Source organism: Chroicocephalus ridibundus, chromosome 6, assembly GCF_963924245.1.
Source record: "Chroicocephalus ridibundus chromosome 6, bChrRid1.1, whole genome shotgun sequence".
Taxonomy (NCBI): Eukaryota; Metazoa; Chordata; class Aves; order Charadriiformes; family Laridae; genus Chroicocephalus; species Chroicocephalus ridibundus.
This window is the reverse complement of record NC_086289.1, coordinates 14,047,296-14,069,458: the sequence shown is the minus strand read 5'-3', so window position 1 is coordinate 14,069,458 and position 22,163 is coordinate 14,047,296. Positions and strand designations below refer to the sequence as shown.

Sequence of the window (22,163 nt, the reverse complement as noted above, 5' to 3'; positions counted from 1 at the left end):
TTCTCCTTCTCTCCCCACCTCCAAACCCTGAGATGTTTTGCCTGAGTATCTGGTTCCAAACACATGTGTCTCCTGTCTTTGGGGGGATTTAGAAAGGAGCACAGACAACAAATCCCACTGCCCGAGCAGGCAAACGGAGCTGCACGTGTAACAGATACCTTGCTCTGGGCCTCGAGGGAGGTAAGCCAGCAGCCCACAGGACAGGCGGCTTCCAACAGTCCAGAGCCAGCTGCCAGCCTTTACGCTCCCTGAGCCAGCTTAGGCCCTTCGGCTCAGGCACTGCCTGGCCCCGGGTGCCGGCTTCTCCCCAGGATGCTCATCTGCCACATAGGGACAGCAAAGGTGTCCAGTGCGCAGGAAGAGCAGACTCCAAGCTGTGGATGCCCACTTGGACTTGTAATGGAGGGAGGAAGGGAAGGATTTAGGGGATGGAATACAAGAACGAACCTAGGCTTTCAAAGTCTGTCCTTCTTACCAGTGCCTATGGCAATGGCATCTCACGGATGGGTTTCTCTCTGCAGATTTACTTCTGGGTAGGGGAGACAAAGTCTCCGGGTATCAGAAAAGCTGTTTCAAGGAAACCTCCTGTCACTAGCAAAACCACACAATACAAGCACCTTAGCTGGACACTCAAACCCACACCAGCTCCTTCTGATGGCTGCCCTGATGCGCAGCATGGACACTCTTCTCTCTTTGAAAAAAAATGGGGATTTGGGTAACATCTAAGTCCTTAAAGCCCATGCCCAGAAGAGGGATCCCAGGGGACCCATGCAGGCGTCTCAAAGGACCTTGCAGATGGACCACACCATGACACAAGACTGCACTGGAAGGAGGAACAACACATCCTGCAGGACAAATCCAACCCAGGCCCCCGAGAAGGAAGTCTAGGACTAAAACCTTATTTTTGTAAGTACCAGTCTGCCTGAGCAGCTTTGTTAATTTAATTAAGAATGAAAGCAAACCCTGGGAAAGTAGAGATGGGTTTGGATGACGGCCATGGTGGCTGCGTGTGCTGCTCAGAGCAGGGTGGGCACAGCGAGTGTTTACAGGGCCTCCACATTACACTCTGTGTGCTCGTGTGTTATTCCAGGATTTTCATTCAGATAATAATAATCCATCCCTGGATGCGCCGCTTGCCGACCAGATGGTATTCTGTGTATTATACCAACTAATCACATGTAATATTTGGCAGGGTATTAAAAGCGTCGATGGAGGTCTCTGACGATGGTGGAGGTTTTTTTGGTCTTTTTTAATCTCAGTAGCTTTTAAGTGGCGCAGGCACATTGTCAAGAAATATTGTCAGGGCTGTGACTTTTCCAAACTTGCAGATGATAAAACTGCTACAAGTCGTGAGGGACAAACTGCACACGGAGGTCGACGCCTGCATCCGGGAGAAGAGGGACTCCTTCCAGCTCCATCCTCCCCTCAGGTGGTTCCCAGCCTCTATCCCTGCCTGGTGGCTTCTGAGAGACCTGATGGTGGGACTGTGGCCAGCAGGACCAGGTGCAGCAGGTACCCGGTATGCTGCTATCTGCCATGGCCAGCACAGTGCTGCCTTGAAGGCCAGAGCTGTTGTGCCCATGCAGGAGATGCTTCTCCCATTCCCACCAGGACAGCGGGTTCCTGAGCTTTAAGCTAAGGGTGGCCGCAGAGCCACGTCAGCTGCACACCTGCACCCCTTGCTTTGTAGGCTGCTGGCTACATGTCCACCTTGCCAGTGAGCATCCATGCCTGCTCTCCTCTGGCAGATGCTCTTCCTGTGAGTGATACAAGGGGAGGTGCATCACCAGGGACTGTCTGTACATTACTGGGCATTTCCTCTGTCATAAAATGAAAACACAAGTTTTCTCCAGCCTGTCTGGCCACACATGCAATCCACTCTGGCCAGGTGAGGTATACACTAATTATATGATGCTGGTGTGCTTGGGTGATGCAAGGAAAGGGTCCTGGGGAGTGCAAGCTGCAAGGAATAGGCAACCACAACTCATCACATCCAGCAGCTCCTTCCCAAGCATTTCTGAAGGGAAGGTGCTGACCTACAGGTTGCTTTGGTGGCCAGGCTGATGTCCAACCACCAGGACAAGACCAGTGAGGATGCAGATTTCTATGCCTTTCTATGTCCTGTGACCAGCTTTAGAAGCTGGATGGGGCAGACAGGCAGGCCAGACAAGCGCAACAGTCATCTTGCACTGACCCTGCTGGGCACTGTGCAGGCATCCAGGGCTATTTCTCATCCTCCCCATGGGTTTGCACTCGTCTGTTCTGTCCTCCTCCCCATCACACAAATCCACAACAAAGAGACATCAGAAGGATGCCCAGACTGTGGAAACATCCCCACAGATGTGTTGGAAAGTCCAAGTCTAACCAACAAGCTGCAGGTACCACACAGCTCTCTTCTGCCCTAGCCCCTGGCTCAGGCAGGGAATGAACATTTCGCAGACCCCTCCAGAAATTACTTGATGATGCTTTGTCACAGAAAGGAACAGGAACACAGTAACTTGCATCAATGAGATTCTGGCCGTGTCCAGGCCTGTAATTCCCTTACCAGCAGCAGCCAAGCTGTCTGATGGCACTGCGGTATCTAGACTTGGCTGCTGGTTTTGCGAGCCCATGTGATCCTTGTGTGCTCCACAGGGCTATTTATTGATCACCCTTCAGTGCCCCAGCACTATGGCTGTAAGAGATCAGGGTACAGCTTCTCTAGGGAACTGCCCCTTCAGCCATCTGCAGAACCTAGCCCTAAAACTTCAATTAAAAAAAAAAAAAACAACAAAAATGAAGTGGAGTGGGGAGGAGGTGGGAGGAGAAATGACACACCAACTGCTTTCTACCAGGACACAAGCAACTTCAAAAATTAGATTCCACACATGTACCCTGCTGAGGGTAAGATACACTACTTTTGAGCACAGAATGGCCTGTTTTCCATCAGAAAGCAAGACACCAGCCTCACCCACTCCCAGCTACTGCTCGCCTCCCTCCATTATCAAACAGGGATAGAAAAGAGCATGGGAGGGTAGGAACCACACACCTGTGGCCAGCACGCATGCAAGCACAGTGAGCTGCTCTTTGCCAGCAAGCCAGATGCAAAGTTATCTCGCTTAATTAGGGCTTCCTTTGGGGGGAAACCTTGGCTCAAGTAACTGAACAAATAAATTACACTACCAGACACACACGCATACACACAAATAACCTATTTTGCTCAGCCAGGTGCAGATGATTGTTTCTAGCCCTTCATCTGGGGCTGGTGCATGTCTCTCCATGAGGTCAGATGCAGGAGAACGTCACGCTGGCCAGGAACGGAGGAAAACCTGAGAGCAGCTTAAGAAAAACAGAAACAAAACTCAGAAGAAATTTTCCCTGCTCTAACAGGTGCAGAGATGTGATTATATGTGCTTCAACACACGGGCTTTCAACACCGCCTGAGCGTCACACTGCAGATCTAACATGGTTAAGGAAGCTTTGAAATCCCAACCCTGCTTTGAACCTTGCAGATTAGTATCAACGTGGAGAAGGATTTGAAGCTGGAGGAAGATGCTCGTATTTCGAAAGCAAGCACCGGCAGGTGAAGGGGCAAGCAAAGGGGCTCTTCTCCATTACAGGCAGCAAGAGCTGGGACTGAACAGCATTAGACAGCGTAAATACAACAGAAGCTTGAAAAGGAAAACAAATTTCCCTTCTTAGCCGTATTGAGGCATGCAACAAGGCAAACCGCCAGACGGCTTCTCTTGCCTTTTTGTTAAAACTGAGCAGAAGAATATGATTCAAACATCAATGGTTCCAACGACAGGCAGGCTGACACTGTAATAGTATCTCATCTATTTAAAAGCATCTCTCAAATGTCAAAGAAAAAGGTGGAAAAAGAACTCCTAACTTTTTATCCTGAGTCTGAATGTGTCCCTTGAGGTATTGCTTCCAGATTTGATCCACACAGAAAGAACTTATTTCTAACATCAGATACGAATATAGAGAAAAGAGGAAAAATAAAATGAGGAAGAGACGCTGCTGGGGGGTTATGGGGTTGATTCTCAGCATAACACTGACTTGTAGGAGTCCACCAGGCCCAGGAGATGTGCCCTGTGTGCCTGCAAGTAGACAAAAAAAACCAATGAAACAACTCAGAAAAGCAAGAAGAGGAGCTGATTTCTGCAAAATCTGTTATTTCTAGGTTGCAGAAGGACCACTTTTCCAAGCTTGGGCACTTCATGCAAAGGCGATTCTTTTTTCCACAATGACACTGGATTTTCAGGTACAACCAAATTCCCTTCCCAGGGAAACCTCTCTTACATTTGCCTTTGGAACTGGGAAGTCTCCAGGAGTTATTACTGTGCTACTGAAAGCAGTGAGCACACAAGGACGGCGTAGGCAATGAATAACTACAAATTGGCTTATATTCTTTACCGAGAGGGTGGTCAAACACTGGAACAGGCTTCCTAGAAAGGCAGGCAATGACCCAAGCCTGTCAGTGTTAAGAGGCATTTGGACGATGCCTTTAATAACATATTTTAACTTTTGGTCAGTCCTGAAGTGGTCAGGCAGTTGGACTAGCTGATCACTGTAGGTCTCTTCCAACTGAAATATTCTATTCTATTCTAATACTGAAGGCCTGTAGGATAGACATATGGCAAGGATTTCCATATTTCTGGTGTTCAAGATGATGACAGTCCCACAAGATGAGGATTTTCTGTGAACTTTTAATGTCACTGGACCAGAACTGAACACTCAGGACTGAATTTAAAACTCTGCATTAGAACAAAAAGATCAGTCTGAGTTTTCATCACAACCCCAGTCACCGCTGCATCTTAGCACCTGATGGCCACAAATGAATTTACTCTCTCAAAATCCATGGGTGATGAAAGCTCTTACAGAATGGGGAAACAAAACCCCAAATCTCGAAAACAATTTTTCTGCTTTACTCAGGGCAGGGCAAAAAAAACCCCAACAAAACAGTGCTCTTCCTTGCAGCCCTTGTGGTGCTTTCATCGTCCTAAGAAAATAAGCCAGAAAGCCAATACACTTTATGTGTATTTGGACTATGAATTATGGTTTGCACCAAAAGTATGAGAGATCTCTGTCAAACTTGCCACACCCATGGAAGAAAACAGCCCCCAGCGTTGGTGGGCTGGAGCACATGGGAGCTGCGACTGTAACCTTCCCTGCAGGAAGCTCTGGCTGCTCATCTCCCAAGGGCAGGGGAGCAGCCAGTGCCCGGCACAAGTGGCTCAATCCTGAGGTCTCACCCCAGTCATCCCCATCGCTATTCCCTGCATCGGTGAAACGCTGCTGGCAATGTAATGCTTTTATCTCAACAGAGAGCTCCCGAGCTTAACTAATCACGATGAACAAAGGCATTATTTCTTTCAACATATTCATCAGGGCTTGTGGCTTCTCATGCATTTTCCAGCCCCTAACACCAGAGAGACCTACCTCTGCTCAGAGCTGGTATGTGCTACTGAAATACAAATAAATTAACAGGTCACCATGAGGGAAGGAGTTTTCCATTCTGAAGACTGACTTACTTGAGAGCCTGACGTATCTGAAATCAATTTTTAAAAATATATTTAAGGGCTCTCTTTTATAGAGGGACTTTGTTATGATGTGGAAAATTCACAGCTCCTAACATCAAGCCATGGGTGGAGGGAGCCTGGAGTATGAATTAAAAATAATGTGGTTGTTTGCAGAAATTAGCGGCACCGATTTAAATCCACACCCCCCTCCCTCCTCAAATAATCACCCTGTGAACGGAGGTGGTTTATGGAGCCCTCTGGAAAATGTTCCTCATGGCCTCCATTCTGAACCCAAAATAAAATACATCACATCGCAGCAAATACTTCACCAGGGTGCTGCTCTCTCTTCCCCTCAACCCACGCCTCCCATTTGTTGCTAATTAAATGAAACAGCAGGTGCTTATACCACAAGCGCAGCACGGCTGCAGTGAGCACAGTGATTAAACCCCCCTGGAATGTCTTCTTGGAGAGCTGCATCTTTCCAGGGACCGGACTTGAAGAGGAAAGATGAGATTAGAGGCAAGGGCTGGGTTGGTCTTTGGCTGCAAGCTCCACGATGAGAGGGTGCTTTCCAAGGACAGGTCACTAGAAAAGTCAGGTTTCTGGGGAAGATGCTGGCTCCTCTGTTTTGCCAAGGCACCTTCCCGGCATCCTTGCTTGCGACAGGGTGCATGCAACATAGCATGCTCTGCCTCCGGGCTGGAGACATCTCCTTTCTCACCCAGATGAGACCCACCATCCCAACGCAGAGCAGCCCTCCCCACGCCAAGGCATGTGTGGGCAACTCAAATCTTCAGGCAACGATTAGCAAAGCAGTTCCTGAGGCAGGAGCCACCCCAGCCTAACCCTGGGCGAGGCCAGAGAAGGGATGCACAATGAGCCAGGGCATCAGAAGTGGCCAGGAAGGTTATCAGCCATGTCTGAACACACGACACACCAGGCCACGCTAATGAGATGTTCCTCATTGCCACCAGAGCAAATGGGTGCAAGCCTGGAGAACAATTTTGTAACAGCAGCTCTCTCTTTGGGACATGTCCTCACACCACGACTCCTGGCGCACCCAGTTACCTGCTTCCCTCCACACTGCAATCCCACCCACAGGTACTCTGGGGACACAGCATAGACTGAACCCACCCCGTTTCCTTCAGATGGAAGAAAAAAACAACCCTTGCTGCCACCAACGCCATCACCAAGCCTCACCTCCTGACACCAGAAATCAAGAAAATCAAAAGGCAAATACTATTCCCTTATCAATAAGGGATAGGCAATGCTGTAGGAAATGGATAGGCATGGAGCAAGGGGCACTTTCGGGCAGTCAGAGCTGAGCGTCCCGTCAAACAAGCTTTCCCCTGCATCGTGCTCTGGGGCCTCCTTGTTTCACCCCAGCAAAGTCTTTCCCCTGCTTGCCATGCACCCCATTGACAGCCACGGCTCCCTCCCATCCCAGCACACCAGTCTCGCTACGGTGGCTTCCCATCGAGACAAGCTGGCATGACTTTAATCACCCAAAGGGCACCAGTGAGTACTAATGCAAGGGGACCCTAAGCCAGTTACCAACTGGGATAATATGGTACAAGCCTGCAAATAAACTCTTCATCCCTTCTACAAACTCCACTCCTGGCAGCAAAAGTCCACCAGACCAGGACATAATCCCAAGAAAGAAAAGCAGTATTTATATTTCTGCTGAGCAGTTCACTTCTCTTTGGTCACTCTGCTGATGTTTCACTTCTTCACCAAACCCTATTAGAAATGGCTGGGGGCTCAGGGGGGGAGGAAAGGGAACGTGGTCATTAAGGTCTGGCTTAGCTACTGTAATACAACTAACGTCTGGCTCTGTTAAAAAGACTCCCAGCCGAAGACTTCAAAGCATTTTACAAACATTAATGAATAAACTTTCTCCAGGAGGGCTGATTATAGCCCCCATTTTATGGGTGGATATTTGCAGATAACCTTCCTGCCACACCAGCAGTTCCCCACTCCTTGTTCCACACCGCAGACTCCCAGCTCCTAATTACACAAAAAACATCCCCACGTTAAGGCGATGAAGTATATTTTGACCTCAGAGTGGAATAGGATTCGACATGAGGTTTCTTAAAAGCAACAAGCAGGAACCTACAGCCCTAATGCTCCTGCAACCCCCAGCACAGCCCTGCTCAGCTGTATAATCCAGAGCTGTCCCACACCCAGAAGGAACCTGAAACTTTGCAGGGCGTCTCTCCACTTTGGAAACACTTTCTGCAAACTTCTCCCTTTGCATAAGGATAGTCAGGGACCACCTTCGTGGAGCACACCGCCCTTTACTGCTCCACCTACCTTATTCACAGATCCCAACGGCAAACAAAGCTCTGCCATCTCCTGAAACATCAAATGCTGAATCCTACTCTTGCGTACAAGCGAGATGTGTCAGAGACCGGCACCTTCTAACCCTCATCACAGTAACAAAACCCACGTTGCAGATGGCTATAGAGGTTTTTGCAAAGCTGCACTAATGACCACCAATGCACCAGAAACAACAAGCCAACCTGGACTTCTTACAAGGATGCAGGTGTTCACCATGTACCATCCCACAATGTATTTTCCTGTCGACCAGGAAGACGCACACCCCAGTTTTGCTAAGGCAGCAGCAGCACATCACTGCAGTGACCAGGACAAGCCCCGACTTGGATTTCAAGGCTTCCCAGACCACAGAGAGGCCAAAACATCCCAACTCCCTGGGGTGTCAAAAACCAGAGATTAGCCAGATAAAACAAAAAGCCTGTGAAATAATTTCTGCTCCAGGTGGATAAGATACACTCCCTGTAAGACAAAACTTTGATCATTAAACTCACCTTAGTCCTTTGAAATAATTTTTTCCCTGTTATCATTTTACTTAGTCCTTTTACTGCTTTGCTTTCTAATTTCTTCCCATTTGGCATTTTCCTCTCTGTCCCTCACACAGCATTTTCATGGTTTGTCCTTTACCTCTCTCAAAACACCTGGCTGAAGATAGCAGCTCAGCAAGTCCCACTGGTTTTCTTAACACACCCTTAAAAAAACCAAATGCACCAAGACCCAGGCGCATGGCTCCGATGTTAACTCAGTTTGCAAAAACACCACTAAATCAATTAGGATCTGCCCTTGACTGCACCTGATGAATCAGAGACATCTCTGCGTTGACACCGATGCCTCACGAACAGCTTCAGTACAGAGCCCTGCTTGCACTTCAGATTTACAGAAATTATCTTAAACACAGGGGTGCTTTTCTGAGTCTCTGCTTAGTACGCTGTGGGCTTCTTCACCGCTTCTGTCAATCAGGAATTTGTCAGCAACTCGCTCCGCTCCAAAGCATGAAGCTCCTCACTGGACTGCAACTCCCCACTCTGCTCTGCTGGCTTTGCAACCCACAGGGTCCCAGCTGCGCTTGAAGAGTCCCACGTGCAATCCCTGAGCACTCTGATGAGTCCCTGAGCAATCTGATCTAATTAAAGATGTCCCTGCTTACTGCAGGGGCGTTGGGCTAGATGACCTTTAAAGGTCTCTTCCAACCCAACACAGTCTATGATACTATGTGCGAGGACTCGCTCGCACCATTAGGGACAGCAGCAGCTCACGCCAGCCCTGCTGCAGCTGCAGACCTGTACAGTGCGACCTACTGCTGCGCACCTGTGTCTGCTACCCAGAACAAAGCTCCCAGGGCTTGGATCTGGGAACGCTGTGGGTCAGAAACACGCTTAGCATGTGCCCAGGACACCCTCCTCTCACCCACGTACCGAGGGACCATCAACCCTGCTGCACTTCTGGGCATGGGAAGGGAAGAGCAAATGCTAACCCAACAGTTAACTGGGGGAGCTGCATAAAACTATGGTTACGGCCACCTGTACAGGTAAATGGCTGAAGGAAGGGTGCAGAGTCAGCAGGTTACCAGCCAGGACAGTGCCAAAGGACCTGACATGCTGTAAGAGTTCAAGTCCTCCCTTTCCCACACAGATACTATAGACCAGATCTCTCCTTTTAAATGAAAAGCAAAAGGCGGAGAGCAAAACCGCCAGCTTGGCCCGGTGTTGTTCAACCAGGGCACCCAGGAAGGAGCGTGCACAAAGCTGTGCTTCCCCCAGAGCATCAGTACGCTTGCTTTCTGCAAGACTTCACCACTCATCTGCTCAGCAGCGTGGCTCCTCTGTGGGTTTTGCTGCCCTCACCCCTCCACTGGAGACACATCAATGCTTCCCCTGAAGGAGGGAAATGGGAAATTGCAAAAGACAGTTCTGCAGTGGGAATACTTGTGTTTGCACGAGACACAAAACCGCTCTTGCTGCAGAAAAGGAGAAGCATGCCCCAACTCTAGGCAAGCAGGAAGGGAATAAGGTAGAAAACAAACTCTCAACTTCATGCTCCGTACGCTGCTTCTGCAGAAAAGGTTAGTTATTCAGGTGCTACAGCGAAGAAGCAAACAGCGCCCAACACTCATAAATCAGGCTGGGGTGAGGAGGACTATGGCAGGCAGGACTACGCACAGTCCACAGTGGAAGAGACGCCTGTTGATGCTTTTGTTTGTCCTGTAAGCAAACCCTGGCATAACAGGACCAAGAGCTACGGCTCCTTCCAGACACAGCCTTCCCACATCTGAGCCTGTAAGAGCAGAAAGTCGGGAGGGGCGAGGTGGCAGGGAAAAGAGCCCTGACAGAGCCCTGCATAACCTTTCCATTATGGCTGGGCAATTTTCTATTTGCACTTAAGTGCAATAATGTAAATAAACTCCCCGTAACCCTTGCAGGGCTATTTAGGACGTTTGCGAAAACAACCAGCTCCTCTCATCACGAGCCAAGGGATGCGAACACAACAGGCACTTCTCATCTCGGTCTCCGCACACTTAATGAAAGTGAAGGATTGTATTCCCAGCACAAAAGCGGAATTGTGTTTCAGGGCTGGGGGTGTGAACTCAGCGCGATTTTCCGGCAGTATAAATAATTGAAAGCTGAGTACGATTAGGGGAGAGCGGCGAAGCAGTAGAGGGGGTGGAATTGTCATGCCTGAACTTTTTGGGCTTGGGTGCTCCAGGGAAGAAAGGCCATGGAAAAATCCTACCGAGGAATTTAATTTTCACACAGAGATTCCAGAAAAAAATAAAAAGGCTGATCTTGATTTGTGGTAAAAGAGGAAACACGCTAATAAAGCAGCACTTGGAGAATTCACTGCCTGTGTGAGAGCAGCCCCGGAGCCGTAGCTTTGGCTGAGGCCGGTTCCACAGCCGAATTGCTCTCCTGTGTTTTATTGTTACAGCAAACAAAACCTGGAACAAGGTTAAAAAACAAGTGGGCTCCTCCCAAGGCTGAGCTTTAAATCCTGCTCTGGAGACCTAATGGGCTATCATGAGACCTTCCAACACCAGAATAATAGAGACGGAGATGGGATAACATGGGAAGTATATGGTGAGGCTTTAAACATCTTCTGCTGAAGAAAGGCTTTCAGCCGTTTTACCACAATGCTGCATAATCCCTTGTACAACATAACGCCCAGGGACAAAACCAGGAGACATGGGGCCAATACCAAAGTTTTCCATCTTGGTTCAGAATTAATTTCAGGCATGTTTTTCTAAACATGTGCTTTCCGTTAGCACCACAACCTTACAGGGACTCGTGCATCCTGATGTATTTGATTTTTAACACGAAAAGCAACCAACAGCTACAAAATAGGTCTGAATCCTCCTCAGCTGATGTAAATCAACTCAGTTAATTTGGGAGAACTTGGTGCTTTTCCTCTCTGTGGCTGTATCCAGGACCCTTCCTACATTGCAGGGTCCCCACTGTCCTCACAGCCTCCAGGTCAGCGATAGGCGTGGGATGTAGGTACTGATAACAAGAACAACTTACACAAACCAAACCTCTAGAAAGCAAGGGAATAATTCCCATCAAATAACCCTTTTGACTAATTTCACTGCTTTCTGTGCTTGCTAGAGGCCCATAAGCGGAGTTTGGTATTCTTGGTGTTCCTTGAAGGATCTTTGCAGGTAACAAGCTTGCGTAGTTCAAATGGTGGATGCAGAGTATCTGACAGTAGGATATAAGCTAACCTTTCTGTTCCCCATCAGAGTGGCTTTAATCCTTTATAAATCAGATTCCCACTCCAGACAATGTGAATTCATCCACTGGGAAATCTGCTATGCATTACAGTTCTGCAGTGCTCCCTTGAGATTTTTGGGTTGGACAAATCTGCTCAAGTTAAACTCTTTCTAGATAACTCATAAAAAACACATGCATGCAAAAAGCAGGTAAAGCAATTTGTCCATAGGTTCCAAATAATATCCACAGAGACTTTTCCAGTCTTTGTCCTGTTCTAAAAATACTATCCCATAAATATGTGAGCATCTGGTAATGTGGCATTACTTCACATCAGATCCGAACCGGAGAGAGAAGCTGAACTAGAAACTGGTATCACATCTGAACTTTCCCAAATCTTACACAGCTTTAGGTCAAGAGCCTTCAGTGCAGGCCTCTCTCTCATACTTAAAGTCCACACACACTCTAAAAAACCCACCCCACTGGGATCTTAATAAGCAGTGAGAGTTCATCACTGCTGAGCTCTGCCACTCATTTAATTTCTAAGTTTTCCCTGACTGTACCTGTAACTCTGCAGCGAGGGGAAGCTCTGGTCCAGCTGCCTGGGCTCAGGGCACTTGCAGAGGGCTCCTAATCAGGATACTTCCCATAACCGCTATTTCAGAGGTCAGGTCTCCTGGGGGAAGTCTGCTTTATGAGCTCTCACTCTGCACCTGAAATCGGAGCCACTTAGTAACTCCACACTCCCCTCTGAACCCCCCCAAGGCCTTCCTCCATGAAGTGGAGCTGGCACTCATCACCGTCCCAGCACGATCACACACCTCACAGACAGATTTCACACTCTCCCCTGGCTGATGAGATTAACAGGGCACTCAATGTGGGATCCAGGCCTTGTGAAATCAGGCAGAGAAAGAACCAAACCTTAGGATTGTCAGAGGCTGCAATTTCCAAAGCATTGCCCACCTCGGCTCATGCGCGGCACTTTGGGGAAGCAGCAGACCAAAAACCCACAGTCCCCTTGGCCCAAGGGGTACAGGCTCTTCTCTTGCCAAATAAAATTTATCTGCTGGGCAAAAGCACACAGTTGAGCAATTCTGATTTATTCCAGCAGGGATCAGGGATATGTCTGTGTGCATCCATACACACACTCTTGCTAGAGTGATGATGGAAGATGCTTTTTAAGAAGGTTGAGGAACAGCCGTAGGAGACCATGTGTAGTTAAAAGGACACAGTGAAGAAGTCAACAACCTCTTTCTGATGCTCCCAATCTTTCTTAAAAAAAGAAAACCCCTACTCATTCGTATAACTACATATAGAGTCTGTAGCTTAATTAAACTTTGTTTTACTTCCAGGATCAGGAGCCTGCCTAAAGAAGAGCTACAAACTGAATGTTAACAAAGATCTGCCAGTGTTGAACTTCTGCTCAGAGGCTGCAAAAGACAGGAAACCACAGCGACAGTGAATTCCCTTGAGTAATCACAGCAGATCACTACTTGCGCAGCCCCTCTGGAGCAGCTCAGATTGTTGCAGCACAGCATTTGAGGGATCACAAGGATGGAGGGGAAAAAACCTCATCTTCAGAGCAGCTTGCCACTTGATGTCATGCTCCTGTAAGACCTCAGAGGTGAATTAGCATTTAATCTGAGTCAGATAAGGCAAAAGCTTCTTAATGATGTGATGAAATGTTTCAATACTACTAATTCCACACACAGGACATGAACACCAGGGAAATAAAGACTTGTCGACATCCAGGAGAACATCAGCATTGTATGAAGCAATGCCCATGTGGTGCCATGACCCCAAACAGCAACCATCACAGTCAATGATGCCATGGTGGGGTCCAGGACCCTGGTCTTTTGCAGCAAGGGAATGGAGGAGGACACAACCCTCAGAGACGCAGCTTCCAGAGACTCCCATCCCACAGTGAGGTCAGGACAACCACTGAACCAGAGCCCCAAAACCTTACTGCCACCGTGTCCAGAACGTGTAAGACTCCTGTGGGTGTTCCTGGTATTGCAATACCTTTTGTGCACAGTGAAAATAAAACCTTCATCCTCTGATAGCAAAGTCCATTCCCTGTTGTTACAGAGGGGCATCTCTGAACTCAGACCACCGAGATAGAGCAGCATGGGTATCACCTCTATTCTTGCTTTGCTGCCATCACACCCTCAGGAGCTGGCTAAGCCATCACATCACTTTCTAAGCTCACCCGTGTCCTGGCCACGCCTGCATATGGGGCAGGCAGGGGAATATATTAAGTCGGTGCTGAGCATCAAACATCACCCTGTAGCCACCATGTAGAAGATTCCCATGCTGCAGCGTATGGGCAACATTCAAGTGTCAGCTTTATGCCTCAACAGCATCCAAGTGCAGAAGTAGAAGGGGAGGGTTCCCACAGGCTGGGTCGCTTTCTCAACTGCAGGTTATTTGCCGTGTTCATTGAACGTGGCCTCTATTGTAGCTTGGCAGGCACTTTGCCGTTTCCCCATCATGGCCCTCATCTTTGTCTGACGTGTAAAGTCTCTTTAGAAACAAATACTGGAAGCTGAACAGATTGTTTTGCCAAGCAAACATTTAAATAATGATGGAAATAAGAATTATAAACAATTCCATTTATTCATTGAAGACAAAGATACTGCCCAAAGCCAGATGGTATCCTAAGGCATCTTAAGACTGAGTGCTAGAAGGAAAAATGGTATTTATATAGCCTTTAAATCATCCGAGACAAGCACTCCCAGATCAATAACCGTATCAGCTATTCATTTTTTTTCCAGAGGCATCTCAATTTCCCCAGCAAGCTCTGTTACTGGCAAGCTTGCTGCTGGGCTATTTTGCTGAAGGCATGGGGGGTTCTGCCACTAAAAGCCAAGTCTCGCAAGCGTGGTCTCACCAGGAGCTCCAGCACAGCTGCCAAAACATGGCAGGCATGGTCGGTGCTCACAGACGGCGGCTCAGGGCTCCTCCTGGAAATCTGGTTTTCTCCATCACCTGCAAACCTTGCCACTGCTGGCCCCTCCACACACTGTCCGGGACAGCGGCAGCAGCCAACTGGCCCGTGTTTACTCGGAAGAAAGGACATGCCATTTCTCCCCAAGGAGCCAGCGCTGACCTTTGGGAACAGACATGTTGACAGAGCCACGTTCAGATTTCCTCTGAATTTTCCCAGGCTTGTTTCAGTTTCAATCCTGCTCTTAAGGAAGCTGTTTTCAAACCAAACCCTACATGTCAACTGCTGGAGTAACTCCATCCTCACAGCCCCGTGACTGTCAGGGATGGTCTTGAAGTCAAGCCCTGGGTCTGAACCTCGTGAGTCAGATACGGAGCCAGGCCCCTGGTCTGGTTGAGGTTTTCACAGCAGCTCTCAATGTCTACAGCAGGGACAGGACGCTGAAGCCCAGCATCCCACACTGAGGGAACAGGAGCAGGAGAAATGTGATCCTTGCAATTCAGACCATCCTGGCCAAGGCCATCACAGCCCAGAGGTGGGGGAGCCACATGCTTTGACTCCAGAGCCCAGACTCTTTGCTGTCAACGCAGCCCAGCAGAAGCAATGTCAGTAAGTAAAGTCTTCCCTTTCTGCCCCTTTGCCTTATGTTTCACTGTGCACTTGCACCACAGCTTGATGCAACAACCCTCTGCCATGCTGTTCGTCCCCACCTCCTCCCCTGCCCTGTTTGACCCCACCTTCTCCTCCAGCTTTCCTACCTGTTTCCATACGCACCCTCAGATGCACACACATCGTCCAACAGAAACACTCCCTAAGCTCGTCAGAGGCTGGGAATCTTTTTAACGCAAACCTCCCACGCTGCGAGAGGGGCAAGCTGCATCACGCGCAGAGCCACATCAACAGCCGTCCTTCTCTTCCCACAGGCCCAGGAGCTACACATGGGGTGGCACCTATGGACCTGAGCATCACTCACTGCAGAGTGACCCTGCTGCTGTGGACGGCTGAGAAGACCAGGTGGTGACTCTACTCATCCTGCTAAAACGGCCTGGTGGGTTGAAGATTAGGAGTTAGAATTTTCAAATGCAAGGAGCACGCTTGCCCCGTTGCATTCCTACCTATACTCTTCACCACTGATAAATTTAGTGCATGTTTGAGCTTGTCCATTCACCGCTCCTGCAGAGCTAAAAGCATGAACATTACAACATGAGATATCATAGGTCCTACAAAAACAGTCATTACTGAGTTAGACGGCACTGGACCACCTGATTTAGGGACTGTGAGTCCCCACCTTGGCAATTAACCCAAATTAACTAATGGAGTAAATATATGCATTTCCATCAGAGTCCCATCAGGCACCTACCCCAAAAGCACCCTTCGCCCATTCCCCCTTTGCTCTGCCCCAGAAAGCCTGCACCCTGAAGCCACCAGGTCCCGTTTCAAATCACAGGGACCTGGTGAAATGCCAGGCGGTCAGGCATGCGGCACAGTTACAACCACCTAACTGGAAGGGCAACTGGACATTACAATATTTGATACAGCTTGGGTTAACAGAGAAAGGGATGTTTGGACAGAAGAGCACGTAATGGAAGAACGATCAATAGCAGCAGCATTCAGATAAACTCCAGTCTGCGTAAGAAAAGCAGGGATACAGACTGCAATTACAAGTACTATTTTTGTTTAATGTCCTCTTCAATGCTCAGTTACTCCATTATAGCACTATAAACAATCAGGATGACCCGAGCAATAAAAAATGAAGCTCTTGATGTTTTATCGTCAGCCTGGAAACAACTTACATCTCTTTCCGCTCCCTAAGAAAATTCTTGATATTCTTTATTTTTTTTAATGTTCTAATTGGCTGCTAGTGAGTTCCTCTTTCTGTGCCACTTTGAAGAAAACCTGCTTAGATCAGCAGACCGCATCAGGCAGATAATTTTTTGCTAACTGATACACAAAGCAAATGCTTGAACAGAGCTTTGTTTATTTGCCTTTTCAAAATTGTGACATTTCAGATGTCTCCTTGCAGCCAAAATGTCTGCGTGGGTCATTGTGCGGAGAGTCGGGGATCTGCCTACCTAACATTCCTGCCGCGGCTCCGGCGGGGACATCGTTCGCCTCTCACACAGCCAGAAACACAATGTGGGCTTATGGCACGCCGCTCAAGCCAGCTGCTGTGTTGTGCCTTGAAGAAAGCTGTATTTCGCTATTGTGAGAAAAGACCTTCCACACACGGAGACCCAGCTGTCCTCACGGGAGGAACACAGAGGCTGCTATCTGAACGCAGGGTTTGGAACCTCTGCCAGTGCTCTGGTCCTGTTCATACTCTGACTCCAAGCACCAAGTAAGACACACATGAAATCAGAGCAGAACACTTGGAGTCGCTGGATAAAGCGCAGAAGATGAACCGCTGGTGATTCAAACTAAGACACCAGGCACTGAAGCACAGTCACATTTTCCCTGCTTGCTTTGCTGGGGAGAGGGTTTCTCGGCAGCGAGGGGCAGCAGCCAACTGGGGTCATCACATCTGTAAAAAGCCCAAGGTGGTACTGAGCGACTGGCAGGGTGAGGTGGGGCATAGGTAAGAGCCCCCCCTCACACTTGCTGGCTGAAAACACTGTTGTTGCTTCTCGGCCCAGCATGGCGACCGGGAGGGTGAGCTGGCTGCATCCCCGCACTTCTCCACAGTATGGTTTGGGTAATTATTTATGTGCACACTCAACTGCAAAACCCGGTCCTTCTAACAGCCTCCAAAAGCACTTCCCCACAAGAAAAACATGAGCCTTATATCTGTAGATGTCTTTTGCTGCAGACTGGAAATGCCAGGAGTTGTCCCTGCTATCCCAATAAAACAGTGTCCTTTCCCAGCATCTCTGGGGACAACAGGAGCATCGCCAGCTTGAACTACCAACTCAGGAGAGGATTCTGCTACCACCACCAGCAAATCCATCAGCGGTGGCGGGAGACCTCAGACGGCATCCAGAGAACATGCCCAAATAAGCCACTAGCCTACCATGAGAGTCAGCACTAGCTACAGGCGATGTTCACATCACCGTTTCTCCCAGTCACGGGCACTTCACGCTCCCCTGTTCTGCATCGCAGGCAAGAGTGAAGCACCCAGGTGCAGAGTGCATGAGAAAGTAGCGCTTAAAATATTACATTAGGAGGTGGCTTTGACCCCACGTGGTGCTCAGGTGCAAATGCCTCCCCAGGGTGAAAGACAACAGATAATTGGACTTGACAAGCAATTTATCGTAATGCTTTCATCTCTGCAGAGTTAATTCAATACTTTCAATCCTATTTATTGAAACGTTGGCACCCACATGTATTCTGCTGCCATCGTTTGACCCATGCTCAGCAGATGTGACTTGGTTGCACGATTAAATGATGCAGCAATGCCCTGATTTTGTTTAAGCCCATATTTATAGATCTCTAGCCCACACTGAAGCACACAGGTCTGCCACTTGGCTTGTTGCATTGGGTTCTGTTTGCCGTACTTCTCACACCTTCATGGGGCAAACTCCAGCTTACAAATCCCATGGTATGTCCAGTCTCGATGCCCTTTTACTCATCTTGAAAACAGCCTGACTCCCAACTCAAGCATATGCACTGCTGAAATAGCACGGCCAATCACTTCTGGGGTTTGAATCCTTGGGACAGAGCAGCCTCTTACTGCCTGCAGAGCCTAAGAGGATTTGCTAGGAAGCATTTCAAAAAACCCAGTACCTAGTAATGCAAGGGCTCTCAAAACCACTGAGCCACTTCCCACAGAGACAGATGTTCGGGGAAGGGAGGGCTCTTTTTCAGAGAAACATGAAATTGCAGTAGTGAAATTAATTATCTGTATTTCTCCCTCCTTGTCCCTGGGCAGCCCCCCACGTTTCCCCATGGGTCCTATCCGGTGTCACTGTCAACACCAGGCACTGCAGCCCTGATTAAGTCATTACAAGTCAGCCCTTGTTCCTCCACTTCTAGTCAAGAGCAAACGAGACACGTGCAGGCTTAGGAAGCCCTGAAGCGCAGCTCTGTCGTGGACACAGTGGGACGAGAGGAGCTGGCAGAGACCTGCAGACTCCGGCTGTTTTGGACATGAGTGGTGCCTGCAAATTGGCTTAGCATTAGTCATTGAGCATTTCCTTGCTTTTCTGTTGGAATGGCCACATGGGATTAAGCAGGGACGTTACCAAAGTTGATTGATTACGCTAAGGCCACATTACCATGCCTGGCATTAAGGTCACAAAACACAGGGCCAACCAGTACTACATCAGAAGTTCAAACTTCCACCAAAAATCTGGAAATCACAGGTCATCTCCTTATCTGGTGCAAAGGGAGGGAGACCTAAGGAGACTGCTTTGCTCCTCTACAAGCAGATTGCACCCCCAACACCAACCATATGGTCCATGAGCAAGAGCCAGGTTCCGCCCCTCAAGGATTTGGGGAACGTGAGCTGGTATCTCCATGTTGCTCTCCAACTTCTATTGTGAAAGTCTCTACTCTGGGCTTTCTGTTGGAAACATCATTCCTCCATTCAGGAAATCTTAACATGACTGGGAATCACCATCTGCAAGGCAAGATGCAGCGAAGCCTAGGGCCCCACTTCAGGCTAGTCACGGTTCAGACAGCAAACATGGGGAATCCTCCACTGCTAAACCCTGAAACAGCTGCTTTACAATACCAGGAGGATTTTCCTATAAATGCTAAGGTCTCCCTGTTGCAGTTGCCTGAAGCTAGAGACACTAGAAGCAGGTCCACCACGTACAGGGAGCCATTAACATTGAGCCTGAGCAATTGCAAGCAGATGGAAAAGCTTCTAAAGTTTTCCATGCCTGCTTATCCATGTGCTGTGGGAACCCAGCATTCGCCATTGAGCCAGAATCACTGCACATTCTTCCCAAACGTTTCCCACAAGTTTCCCAAAATGCAAAGGTTTCCCAAAGTGCCCCAATATTTAATTTGCTTTCCCAACTCCCTTTTGCAGGCTTCATTAGAGTTGCAATTCAAGACCCAAAGTCCATTTCACTTGCCTTACCTCAGAGATGCTCTGGCAGCATCAAGAGCCCAGAAAAAAATAATAGCAAAAAAAAAAAAAAAGAATTACCTCTGGGAGTCTAAAAGCACCTTATGGCAAGCCTGAGCACAGAGGGCCTTGTCCCTGTCTTACAGCTGGGAAACTGAGGCACAGATTGCCACACTGACATGCTTACAGATACGTGACAAGACCGTGAAAACCCCAGGTGAAGACCTCAGTTTCGGTAACTGTGTGCCTCACGCTGTAAGAGCAAAAGAGGCTGCTGCAGAGAGCTGTCACTGCTCACGCAGTGGTGGCCCTGACAGAGATTCCTGAGAGGGAAAAGGGTTAAGGAAGGGAATTTTGTTACTTTCTTGTTGCATTTTCTCGTGGGGGGAGAAGCGTTGTGCAAGCAGGCGTTTTCCACTGGCGCTAGGCCCCCTTGCACTTATCAATGGGACCTTTCAGGACTCACTCCCTGATTGAGACATCATTTCCTGTCCAACACACTAACCCCATTGATAACTCCACGCTTGATGGGAACTTTTCAAACCTACCAGGAAAGGCCAGGAGACCCAGAAGAACATACACATGAAAACAGGACTGGGGCAAAAAGAAAAAGAAGAGAGAGAAAGAAACAGTTTTGGCCACAATCACCCAGTGACAACAAATGTTTGTGATTACGGAGCTGTGCATCTTTAGCAGGTACATCAGACACAGCGAAGCCACTGACACTCTTCACAGCAGTGGGACTGGCAGGCCTGGTGCTTCAGGCCAGTAAGAAGTGGAGAGTGGCACAAAAGGATGCTTAAGAACATCCCTCTTTTGTCTTCCAGCCACACAGCAAACAGAAATCAGGACTGGCTATAGAAATGGTCCAGTTTTCCACCAGAAAAGCCAGGAGGCCACAACCGATAGAGCTTGCAAAACAGGCTAGAGATTTCAGATGTTCAAGTACCAGATGTGACACATAAAGGGGGAGCAATGATGAAACTAGGACTCTTCAAGGTATCTCAGATCAAGTGCCCAAGGGAGGAATGTTTTTTTTCCCTAATTTATCATGGCAAACCTGCTCAATGTTATTTCCCAGGACAAAGCCAAGCCAGCTGTGCACATTCTTAACACTGACTGTGAAGACTCACTTGATATTCTAACCACTGCCCAGCTCCAACCACAAGCTCCAGCCCCAAACAGACATTTCCCCCAAAGTTTAGAAGTCTGTCAAACCACAGCTTTTATTTTCACCTATCTCCAAGCAGAGATTTCATAACCCCAGCCAATTAGACTTTTGCTGCCTACACAGGCATAATGATACAAAGGTATTGATGGATCTGGATTATCGCTAAATAGGACACCAGTCAGAAAACTCTTCCTACCGATGCAGGTGCCATGGAGCAGCACCAAAAACAGAGTAGCTGATTCCATACTGAAACTTTGTAATTTGGACTTTTCCAGTTTCCTGGCTTGAGACTTAAGCCAGCAGCTATTCAGCAAGAAAACTTTCGAAGAAACCTAAATACACAGGGATAGAATACAGCAAAGGAGCTGTTGAAAACAGCAGGAGCTGGGACACCAGCTGGCTGGGTAGCTGGTTAGGAGGAGGGTCTGGAAGGTTTCCACTACCATCTCCATTACTGAACTGCTGTGGGAGTGTGCAAAAGCTCTGTTGTTTTCAGCAATTTGGGTAAGTAGTTTCTGGGGGCCCAAAATGTAGTTCTCTTTCTGTTCTAAGTGCATCTCAAGTATTTAAAATTAGATTCCCTCTTCAATAGGAACCATTCATGAAAATGTCAGCTTTAAATGTCTTTACAGTGCAAGTTACTCACTGTGAGCATACCACCCACTTATCTTATACCCTACAAGGAGAGAGTCTGAAAAGTTTCAAGATTGTGACATGTAACAGACCAAACAAGCACAAAGCCTTATTTAAAGGCACTATTAACCCAGCTGGAAACACAACTAGAAGTGTGAGTAGAAATAATATTTTATGTTAGACAAGACAGACTTACCTGCAGGTCAAAGAACTTGCTGTATCTCCGGTAGATGATCTGGGAAGTCAGGTCAGACCATGTTACATTGATGATATAGACCTGTTCAGGGAAAAGAAAATACAAGTTAAGGTGGGCTCTGAAGCACAGGATACCTCCAAAGGCTGAACAGTCAGTACAGGCAAATTCTGCATCTTGCTGGCCAATCCTGCTCACAATGAGGAATATAACCCTGGGTGCAGGATTAGCCGAAATTAAAGCCATTGCCCCATTGCAGCCTTTAGCAGAGGTCTCAGGAGACCACCCAGTGTTCTCCCACTCATCCCCATCACCCGTTCTCCTTGGGAAGAAAGCTTTAATCGAGTGACAGCACTTTTTCTGGTCCCTGGTAGCACACCCTGCCCTCTACCTCTCTCTGTATGGCGGGGCCCAGAGCATGTTGCAGGCACAGTCAGGAGAGCTATTCTACTCCTGAAGTAACATTCCATCACGGGCTGCTGATCTCCAACCCCATGCTCCAGGTTTTCCTTGTATACGGAGATACGATCAAGGCCCTTCCCAAGCAAGACGTGGCTCTAGCTCAACAAGGAAATTTAAAGGGAACCCAGCTCCTGGGGGCTCATGGGATTACAGCCATGTAGCACAACCACTTATGCACACCCATACATGCACAACAGCAGCTCAACC

The 22,163-nt window shown here is 48.2% G+C and overlaps 1 protein-coding gene across 5 annotated transcripts in view; it reads right to left on the bottom strand.

Annotated features, from left to right (window-relative positions):
- The window catches only part of SH3PXD2A (SH3 and PX domains 2A), a 275,496-nt gene that overhangs the window by 205,853 nt on the left and 47,480 nt on the right, over positions 1-22,163 (bottom strand). For all 5 annotated transcript variants that reach the window (XR_010071697.1, XR_010071696.1, XM_063339359.1 and 2 more), the window contains exon 2: positions 21,498-21,578. Coding sequence is in view for 3 of the 5 variants with exons in the window: in XM_063339359.1 (XP_063195429.1) it covers positions 21,498-21,578 (81 nt within the window). In the remaining 2 variants the exon portion in view is untranslated. The remainder of the gene's footprint in view (positions 1-21,497; positions 21,579-22,163) is intronic.